Source organism: Salmo trutta, chromosome 22 (genome assembly GCF_901001165.1).
Source record: "Salmo trutta chromosome 22, fSalTru1.1, whole genome shotgun sequence".
Taxonomy (NCBI): domain Eukaryota; kingdom Metazoa; phylum Chordata; class Actinopteri; order Salmoniformes; family Salmonidae; genus Salmo; species Salmo trutta.
This window is the reverse complement of record NC_042978.1, coordinates 12,668,846-12,678,263: the sequence shown is the minus strand read 5'-3', so window position 1 is coordinate 12,678,263 and position 9,418 is coordinate 12,668,846. Positions and strand designations below refer to the sequence as shown.

The following is a 9,418-nucleotide window of genomic DNA, read 5'->3' as shown; positions in this document are numbered from 1 at the left end:
CCTCCTGAGATGGCCCACAGTCCGGAACCTCCTGAGACGGCCCACAGTCGGGAACCTCCTGAGACGGCCCACAGTCCGGAACCTCGTGAGACGGCCCACAGTCCGGAACCTCGTGAGACGGGCCACAGTCCGGAACCTCCTGAGACGGCCCACAGTCCGGAACCTCCTGAGACGGCCCACAGTCCGGACCCTCCAGTGACATTCCCCAGTCCGGACCCTCCAGCGACGGCCTGCAGCCCAGAGTCTCCAGCGACGGCCTGCAGCCCAGAGTCTACAGCGACGGCCTGCCGCCCAGAGTCTCCAGCGACGGCCTGCAGCCCAGAGTCTCCAGCGACGGCCTGAGCGACGGCCTGCAGCCCAGAACCTCCAGCGGCGGTCTGCAGCCCAGAGTCTCCAGCGGCGGTCTGCAGTACAGAGCCTCCGGCGATGATCTACAGTCCGGTTCCTCCGATGACGATCCCGGTCCGGTGGCACAGAAGCAGAGGGATCAGCGGGCAGAGCGGGGGTTACGCCCCAAACCTGAGCCGCCTCCTCTGTGGGAGGATCCGCGGGATGAGAAGGTTATGTGTACTGCACCAGAGCCGCCATAGACAATAGTTACCCACCCTGCCCTCCCTTTTCTTTTTTTTCTTTTTGGGGGGTTTTTGTTGTTGTTTTGTTTAGGTGCGGTCGGAGTCCGCACCTTTGGGGGGGGTACGGTCACGTCCTGACCATAGAAAGATGTTCTTTTCTATGGTAGAGTAGGTCAGGGCGTGACAGGGTTTTTTTCTTCTATGTTTTCTATTTCTATGTTCAGGTTCTAGTTTTGTAATTCTATGTTGGGGTTTTGTTTGGGATGATCTCAATTAGAGGCAGCTGGTCCTCGTTGTCTCTAATTGGAGATCATACTTAAGTAGGGTTTTTTTCCACCTGGGTTTTTGGGAGATGTTTTTGAGTTTGTGTATGTTTCAACTCTGAGCAAGTGTGATGCCATTCATGTTTGTGGAAATGTATGTAAATTAAGTTGTCTGTTGTTTTTCTCCATGTTGTTTTTGCTTATTGTCAAGAAAATAAGTTTAGCGGGCCTCCCAGGTGGTGCAGTGGTCTAAGGCACTGCATCGCAGTGTTAGCTGTGTCACCAGAGACTCTGGGTTCGAGCCCAGGCTCTGTTGCAGCCGGCCGCGACCGGGAGGCCCATGGGGCGGGGCACAATTGGCCTAGTGTCGTCCAGGTTAGGGAGGGTTTGGCCGGCAGGGATATCCTTGTCTCATCGCGCACTAGCGACTCCTGTGGCGGGCCAGGTGCAGTGCATGCTGACCAGGTTGCTAAGTGTACGGTGTTTCCTCCGACACGTTGGATGCGTGCTGTGAGAGTGCCTTCGCCTCTCCCGAGTCCGTGCGGGAGTTGTAGCGATTAGACAAGACAGTAACTACTAACAATTGGATACCATGAAAAAGGGGGTAAAATGTTTTATAATAATAAAAAATAAAAATAAGTTTCATGTCCACAATAATAGAATAATTATCTGTTAATGAACTAGCCTGAACATTTGAACAGACAAAGTGCTAAATGGCCCAGCCAGGCCACTGTCACCACACTCTGCCAGTGTTGCTAACACTGTACTTAAAGGATGCACTTGTTAGAAACAAGAATAAACCTTTACAATGTATAAGGCTTATAATATGTCAATTCTCTCAACGGACTCAAAATGGCTGTTATTTAGTCAGGACCAATAGAAAGTGACAATACACCATAATAATGGGGTCATACATTATAATTACAGGCTTCAAGCGAGTGCTACAGCAGTGATCTCTAAAGTGGGATCCCGACATCCTCGGTGGAGTATGCTTTCATATCAAAGACCAGACCGTTCCTGTACATCAACATGGTGACCATACAGTCAATCTCTCCTTGGCTTGAATTAGGGGTTTCTAGACGTAGCACCGGGCCCTTGTAATCAGGGCTCAGCAGGTCACTGACTGGGGTGCTGGATTCTCCCAGGCACTTCTCGTCTGTGTCTTCACACTCGTGTGTCTCAGACACCTCCAGGACAGCGTCTTCCTCAGGGTTGGGCTCTTGGCTGCAGTTGTCATGTAGCTGCAGCTCATGCACCTCTTCCTTCTCATACATGTTCTGTTGGGACAAAGGGATACCCATTCAGGATCAAATCATGCCAATGTCTCAATGATGTCAGCATCAATACATGACTTGGACAAAGGTTCAAGTTAAGCACACGCATAAAGTCGTGCACCAGATATTTATGCTTTACACCTATAACGCATCAGTTTCACATGTTTTGTAAAAAGTTGAGTTGGTAAACCAGCTATTTAATAAGTTTGGGGTGCATTATTGTTTGTGGAATGTATGGAAGGTTTGTGGCGACTGAGTGCCAAGGGAAGATTCTTCTCACCATGTTTGTGCTTTCCTCCCACCAATGTATTCATATAGACCTGAGCTCCTCTGTAGACACAATAACTAACCCTACCTTTTATGATGGCAGCCTGACAGGGCTCAATCATGTCTATGGTACTTTATCATTTGTGATTTAGTGTAAAAGATCAAAGCATGTCACATGATGTCTACTTTCAATTCGGTTTCAGTTCAATCATGTGCTGCGTGCATTCTGACTTGAAATACATGTCTAACTTCTTACAAAGCAGGGCATTTAGGGAAAATGCAGGGTTCTACACAGTAAAGTCTGAACACAATCCTAAATATGTCAATTGTTAAAAGGATCTGACCTGATTCCTCGCTCGATAATTCACCGACTCTACGACCACAGGACGTGGTATTGGTGGGAAGATCTTTCTTTTATGTCTTAGAATTAGAACAAAAGTTATAGATGCTGTTTAGAATGATGTGTGAAATGTTTTCGAAGTCATTGAAAAATGAACAATAAATATTAATCCCTGAAAGACTAGGCTTTCTTGCTAATCCTGAAGATCGGATGTTATTAAAAAGTATATATTTTCAGCTTACCTCTTGATGATGAACAAGCAAACTGTTATTAATATTGCAATTAAAACAATTATGCCAGCTATGATCCAACCTTATTGGAAAAGATAAAGGAGATAATTATTACATTTTATGTTGTTGAGTTCGATAAGCATCTTGAGTCTGTAGGGAAAAACAATGCAGGCAGCATCCACATATCACTCATTTGAAAAGTGAAAATCACGAGTGATAAAGTCAATTACAACATGAATGTGGACTCTCATAATTTCAAAATAGTTTAACATTTTTGCTGGTTCTCTGGTCTAGTCTGTGCCATAAAAATAATACATTCCTAATTCCTACCAATAATGGACTGGGGTAGAGGCTTTGTCGCGATTTTGATAGTTGTCGTTGGTCCTGAACCGGCAGCTGTTGCTCCAGCGAGATGGATGTCGTAGATGGACCCAGGTGTCAGCTTTTGAACAAGATACTCTGTTTTTGATGCAAAGCTGTTGTGACACTCTGATAAGAGACAAAAATGCGATATTCATCTATATACATTAATTACACAATTACATAAATGACACGTTTATCACAGGGCATCGACTCATTTCGTTAGGAGGAGGACTTTACCAGTTTCAATGTGTGACTCGTTTTTTGGGCCTCTCCTCGTGTAGCAGACTTCATAGTGCGTAAGGAAACCTCGCTGGTCTGGCACAGGAATAGGTTTCCAATGCAGCATTGCAGAATTGGTTGTAACATTAAGAATAGGAGCAGTGAAATGATCAGGTGCCTTACTGGGTGCTGAAAACAAGACATCCGTGTTAGATAATGTATACATTATTATGTAGGAAAGAACTGCATACAAGCATTGCTGTGACAGTCAGATTTGTTTTATATGAGCTTAGCTTACCACCCTCCTTTTTATACATGAGACACATCTCTGTTGAGTGTGGCTTTCCATCAGTTTGTTTGTGAACGAGGTAATAGTAACGTACATAGTCGTCCATCTCTGAAACAAAACCAGACGTGTTTATTATCTCAGTTTGCGAGACATACCACCTGTATATCTTGATATATCACACTTGGTAAAGCACAGTAAAACGAACACAGAAATGTCCTATTCTTCCCCCCAAAATGTTGGGGGCGAAGTTCCCCCCTTACTTTCTCTGATATGTTTTAGTTTTTTCTCCACGGTTCCATTTAGTTTTGATCTATTCACTTTTTCTGGTCGCGTTTCTCCGTCTGTTAACTTGTACCACTCCAGGCAGGATTTCATAAAGCCATGCGCATAATTGAGTGGGATGAGTCTGTCATTAGGCCAAGCTAATAATTGGAAATGAAATAACAACATTTTGATTTAAGGAATTAACATCATTGTGTAGAGGTAAATGAAGCATAAGCGCGCACACACACACACACACACACACACACACATACTTACACTTGCTGGGAAATGTAAGATGTTTTGCTGGGACAAGGATATGTGTCGGGGATGACTTTCCCACTTTATTAAAGGCATTAATGTCACCACTGACAGCAGAGTAAGTCACATAAACACTGATCTCAGTGGTAGTGACACTGGTGAAGTTCTTTCGCTTTAGTAGGCAAGGCCAAATATGGAGAGAGAGGTTGTAATTCACCTGCATAGAGACTGGATAAGGTGGTGTCTGGAAGACACAAGGGTACACAAATAGAATTAAGTGATGACACTCTTTGAAACACAATTTGAGCCTAATTGTAACCAGCAGAGTCTAGAATGTTACTTAATTTTCAATGTTTTGTAGCATTTTGTAACTTACACCCCAAGTCAGCTTGAGTAGTCGAGTACCATTGTTAAAATCCTCTACTGTCCAGTCGACCTCTGGGGGATTTGGTATTTCTGCAGCAAAATCACAGTTACAACCAGAAATGGTACATCCTCTGCAATTCTAGAAGGGCAAAGCCAGGAACATGTCTTCATCTCGGGACATAGAGTCAATAAAAAATTCTGACAATACAGAAGATTGAAATTCAATTCATGAATTTAAAACTTGCCACTGTTTCCAATCATCATCTCTATGTGAACAGAATTGACTGATTTCGAATAGAATTGCCATCAACCCTGGTGAGTTTCACTGTAGGCTGCTGCACAGACTATTTAAATATCCATTGCTCACCAGTGGGAACGTCCAGGATTGGAGTCCAGTCGCTCCACAGGGGATGTTTGACATGCTTGGACATTTGTCTGACCTGTAGTTGGTACGCAGATTGGTTCTGGAGATTCTCCAGAGTGACCATGGCTGTACAGACAAGCACAGGTTTACTGCAAGTCTCACTCTAGTTGTGATAGCTTTGCACTTTTCAAATACTCCATTTTATTGAGACCCACACTGCAGTAAAATAACTAAATAAACATTACAATAATGTGGCTGCTTATATTTCAAAAGATCTTAAAATGAAACTGAAAGGAGCTCACCTTGTTTGACTTCTTTCTTTAATGTCTTCTAGACCAACAGAGACAAGGTCAAATGAATTGAGGCAAAAATACTAAACGAATCAGAAAAGAATGAATGAGAGCATTGCTGCAAGGAAGAGAAGAGGTCTCACCCATGTCCTTGAGGTTTCCTCTAGTCTTCTGAACTTGACCTCTATGACAGCATCTTCAGGCACGTGCACATATGAGAAATTGCTTTTTCAGATTGGTTGTGTTTGCAAACCAAAAAATGTAAACTTAAGTCTCGTTACTTGCAACACATAAAACTAGCTAATCTCCCAGAGGTCTGTGCAAGGCCCTGATTACCTTTATTACCGTTCTTGTTATCCCAGCTGAGGGTAAGATTGCTGGAGGATCTTGCCATAGACATACTTTGGGGAGCTTCATACTTAACTGCAGGGAGAAAGCAAATAATGTTAAACAAAAAACTAAGATTACAATATGAATCTTGGGATTCAAATCATACCGTGGTCAGTTGTGTAAAGCACTTAGTGGATTCTTAGCCTGCATTTTACACAGAATAACAGTTTTTAAAAATGATTTACCTCTTTCAGAAAGTGTAACAGTGGTATTGAGTGACTGGCAGCTGCAGTTGCCCATGTAAGCGACCACCCATATATCCACCAGCGCTTTGTTGAGCACTGTATTGTCTTGCACACAGATATAGCTCTTCCTACTACTGCCCAATGATGTTCTACTTTCAGTGGAATTGGAGCGGCTAAAAACATTAAGGATGAGAGCAACATTTGGTTCACACACTGAACAGATATTTGTACGATCAAAAATGTTATTACCTGGGGATCTACTAAGGTTGATAGTACTGCCTTGTGCTTGAGAATGAACTGTCTTCCTACTGTCAAACTCTCCGTCTTGCTTTATCTGCCAGTGAACGTAACGTGCACGCGCTCGCATATCACAACCCTATTTCCTTTTTGTTTGCTATAATACAATTGTTACAATGTATATACAGGTAGCTCTTTATTTAGGAGTTCTTCATTTTCTCATACATTGTTTAGCCCCTGCATACCCAGCACTTGCTGGGTTTCCGGTGTCATAATAAACTATCACTGTCTCTGTAACTTATGGAAAGTCCCCAAGCATGCATAGCTAGTTAACTTACCTGTAAAAAAGCTCGTAGGTTGCATTCTTCATAGACTCAGACGTCTCCCATTCACATGTATAGATGGTAGCACTTTCAGTTTTTTTGTAGCACAGAGGACTAGAAGGACATTTACTAGTTGCCCCTTTATAAAGGAAATTTAAAAAGTGTTTAAATAAAAATATAAAACAATTCAGTGAGTTGCTGTCCTGTTCGGTAGTATGTATACATGGGGTCTGAAATTATTGACACCCTTGTTAAAGATGAGCAATAATGACTGTATAAAATAAATTATTAAAATACTGAGGTATATTATTGTATGCAAAACATTTGGGAAATTGTATTATTTTATACTAATACAATTGTTCAGAGAAAGAGATTTTGTTTAACAAGTAATTTTTGTTAAAAAAATTAAAAAAACAATTGACACCCCTAAAAGATTTTTATAATTATAGTCAAAAGTTAAGTATTTGGTCCCATATTCCTAGCACATAATGACTAAATCAAGCTTGTGACTCTACAAACTGGTTGGATGCATGTACAGTTTGTTTTGGTTGTGTTTCAAATTATTTTGTGCCCAATAGAAATGAATGGTAAATAATGTATTGTGTCATTTTGGAGTATAATAATTTCAGACCCCACCGTACAACTTCTTTGCTTTCACCAGAGAGGGTCAAGTTAATTTAATAGATATTATGAATAGAATATATTCTATACATTATTATATTACATGTTACTTTGCAAAATCATCCCCAAATTACAAATGGGTATTACAAAAGTTTGATTGAAATACTACTAATTGTAACTATCAGTGTGTAATATATAATTAGCTTATCTTTCATCTGTATTTCTCCACAGTTCATTTACAGTAGCAGCCCTGCCACAAATTCTTGTTTGCGAAAACCATGCTGCCCTGATAAGCTAACCATAATCTTCAGCCTCACGTCAAACTTTGATCACAGTAAATGCTTCTTATTTGTCTTTTATGGTTCTGGTGGTATGATAATTGTATCACTACAGAGATAAGCTGAACAGAATTGACGCTGGGCCAAGAGCCACTTGAAAACCCCTGAGACTGAGTAGAGAGAAAGATTCATACCTTGAGCTATTACCATAGCAAGAACCAGAAATCCTTGCAAGAACCAGTGTTCCTTTGCATCCATCACCTCAACAACCCCTTGACGGAGTTAGTGTGTAAAGTCTCCTAACAGGTGACAAATCCAGGGTTGATCAGCTTGCGTATGACCAAAGAGACTTGGGTTTGCTAGACTGTTAACACAGTTCCATGCAGCCGTCGACAGCTCCTCAAACCTGTTTCAGTTACTCTTGTAAATGAAACTGTTGGGGCGAGAAATGTCTGCATGCCCTTGTTCTTTTTCAGATAAAAGGGCAGAACATGTTGTCTCTTAACCACAAACCATAATGTTGGGGAGGGAAGCGTGCTGACTGTTGGCAGGTTAAAAAAAGAAACCCCACCTTGACTTAATGTTTCAGAGAGGATGTTGGCCACTGCAATCATCTGCAGTGACAAAAAATGACCTACTTTACCTTTCCCACATTCAGAAGCATAATCTATATTCTATTGTGTTATTCTGTGTAAAATACAGGCTAAGAATCCACTAAGTACTTTACACACCACTCCCAAGCTAACCCTGCCATGCAGCTTAGGCTTTGATGGACTCTTTTATATTAAAAGCATCACTCATCACTGAGGTTTAGAAAAATTGCTTTGCAACGGTTTGCTCAACCAATCTGAATGAAGACACTTTGGTAGGACTTTTCAGGCAATCAGCTGAAGGCGTGGGCAAATTTTGAGAAATGTCTCATCTCTTACATCCTCAAATTGGATTTCCATTTTCTCTGAAATGACTACATTTCTTTAACATTAGCTTAGTCACTTTATACCTCACTTTGTACCTATTCCACATTAAAGGTGCATTCCGTTAGATTTCTATGTGCAAATTCCACAGCGCACACCACGTCATTTCAACGTGGATAACTGGGTAATATTTGGTTGAGACGTTGATCAATGACATTACAACCTACAGTACAGTGGGGGGAAAAAGTATTTGATCCCCTGCTGATTTTGTACGTTTGCCCACTGATAAAGAAAGGATCAGTCTATAATTTTAATGGTAGGTTTATTTGAACAGTGAGAGACAAAATAACAACAAAAATATCCAGAAAAACGCATGTCAAAAATGTTATAAATTGATTTGCATTTGCGTGTCCCATGGTGGCGGTGGGTTTATGGTGTGGGCAGGCATAAGCTATGGACAACGAACACAATTGCATTTTATCGATGGCAATTTGAATGCACAGAGATATCGTGATGAGATCCTGAGGCCCATTGTCGTGCCATTCATCCGCCGCCATCACCTCATGTTTCAGCATGATAATGCATGGCCCCATGTTGCAGGGATCTGTACACAATTCCTGGAAGCTGAAAATGTCCCAGTTCTTCCATGGCCTGCATACTCACCAGACATGTCACCCATTGAGCATGTTTGGGATACTCTGGATCAACGTGTACGACAGCATGTTCCATTTTATGCCAATATCCAGAAACTTCGCACAGCCACAGTCAGCAGCCTGATCAACTCTATGTGAAGGAGATGTGTCGCGCTGCATGAGGCAAATGGTCACACCAGAAACTGACTGATTTTCGGATCCAGGCCCTTACCTTTTTTTAAGGTATCTTTGACCAACAGATGCATATATGTATTCCCAGTCATATGAAATCTATAGTTTTGGGCCTAATGAATTTATTTCAATTACTGATTTTTGGTTTAGATCTCCCCCAAATGTCTATCACTGCGCTTTCAACAATTTTAAATCACAGCAAACTTCAAATTGGAATACAATGTCAGATATTTTATTTATTTATACAAGAGATGAATGTGTTATCCCTCTGCTTCATCTAATACAAT

The 9,418-nt window shown here is 41.6% G+C and overlaps 1 protein-coding gene across 5 annotated transcripts; it reads right to left on the bottom strand.

Annotated features, from left to right (window-relative positions):
* Positions 1 to 1,425: 1,425 nt before the first annotated feature.
* Positions 1,426 to 7,899, bottom strand: LOC115158105 (interleukin-6 receptor subunit beta). Of its 5 annotated transcripts, XM_029706648.1 has the most exons (16): positions 7,588 to 7,899; positions 6,510 to 6,633; positions 5,935 to 6,107; positions 5,696 to 5,782; positions 5,503 to 5,555; positions 5,372 to 5,399; positions 5,073 to 5,195; positions 4,716 to 4,795; positions 4,358 to 4,583; positions 4,078 to 4,239; positions 3,827 to 3,925; positions 3,547 to 3,717; positions 3,277 to 3,435; positions 2,959 to 3,028; positions 2,721 to 2,796; positions 1,426 to 2,112 (listed from the first exon to the last, which is right to left on the bottom strand). In XM_029706648.1, exons 1-16 carry the CDS (start codon positions 7,649 to 7,651, stop codon positions 1,792 to 1,794), a joined length of 2,016 nt encoding a protein of 671 aa, XP_029562508.1. In that variant the 5' UTR covers positions 7,652 to 7,899; the 3' UTR covers positions 1,426 to 1,791. The 5 variants fall into 5 exon arrangements, with proteins under 5 accessions (XP_029562508.1, XP_029562506.1, XP_029562507.1 ...); XM_029706646.1 differs by lacking the exon at positions 7,588 to 7,899 and having other exon boundaries at positions 5,935 to 6,839; XM_029706647.1 differs by lacking the exon at positions 7,588 to 7,899 and having other exon boundaries at positions 5,372 to 5,396; positions 5,935 to 6,839.
* Between the last annotated feature and the right edge of the window lie 1,519 nt (positions 7,900 to 9,418).

Coding starts and splice junctions, on each gene's coding strand:
- LOC115158105 (XM_029706646.1), bottom strand. CDS start 6,301: ATGCGAGCGCGTGCACGTTACGTTCACTGGCAGATAAAGCAAGACGGA. Junction 4,796..5,072: donor AATCCTGGACGTTCCCACTG/GTGAGCAATGGA, acceptor ATTTTGCTGCAG/AAATACCAAATCCCCCAGAG. Junction 4,584..4,715: donor TACTCAAGCTGACTTGGGGT/GTAAGTTACAAA, acceptor TGTGTCTTCCAG/ACACCACCTTATCCAGTCTC.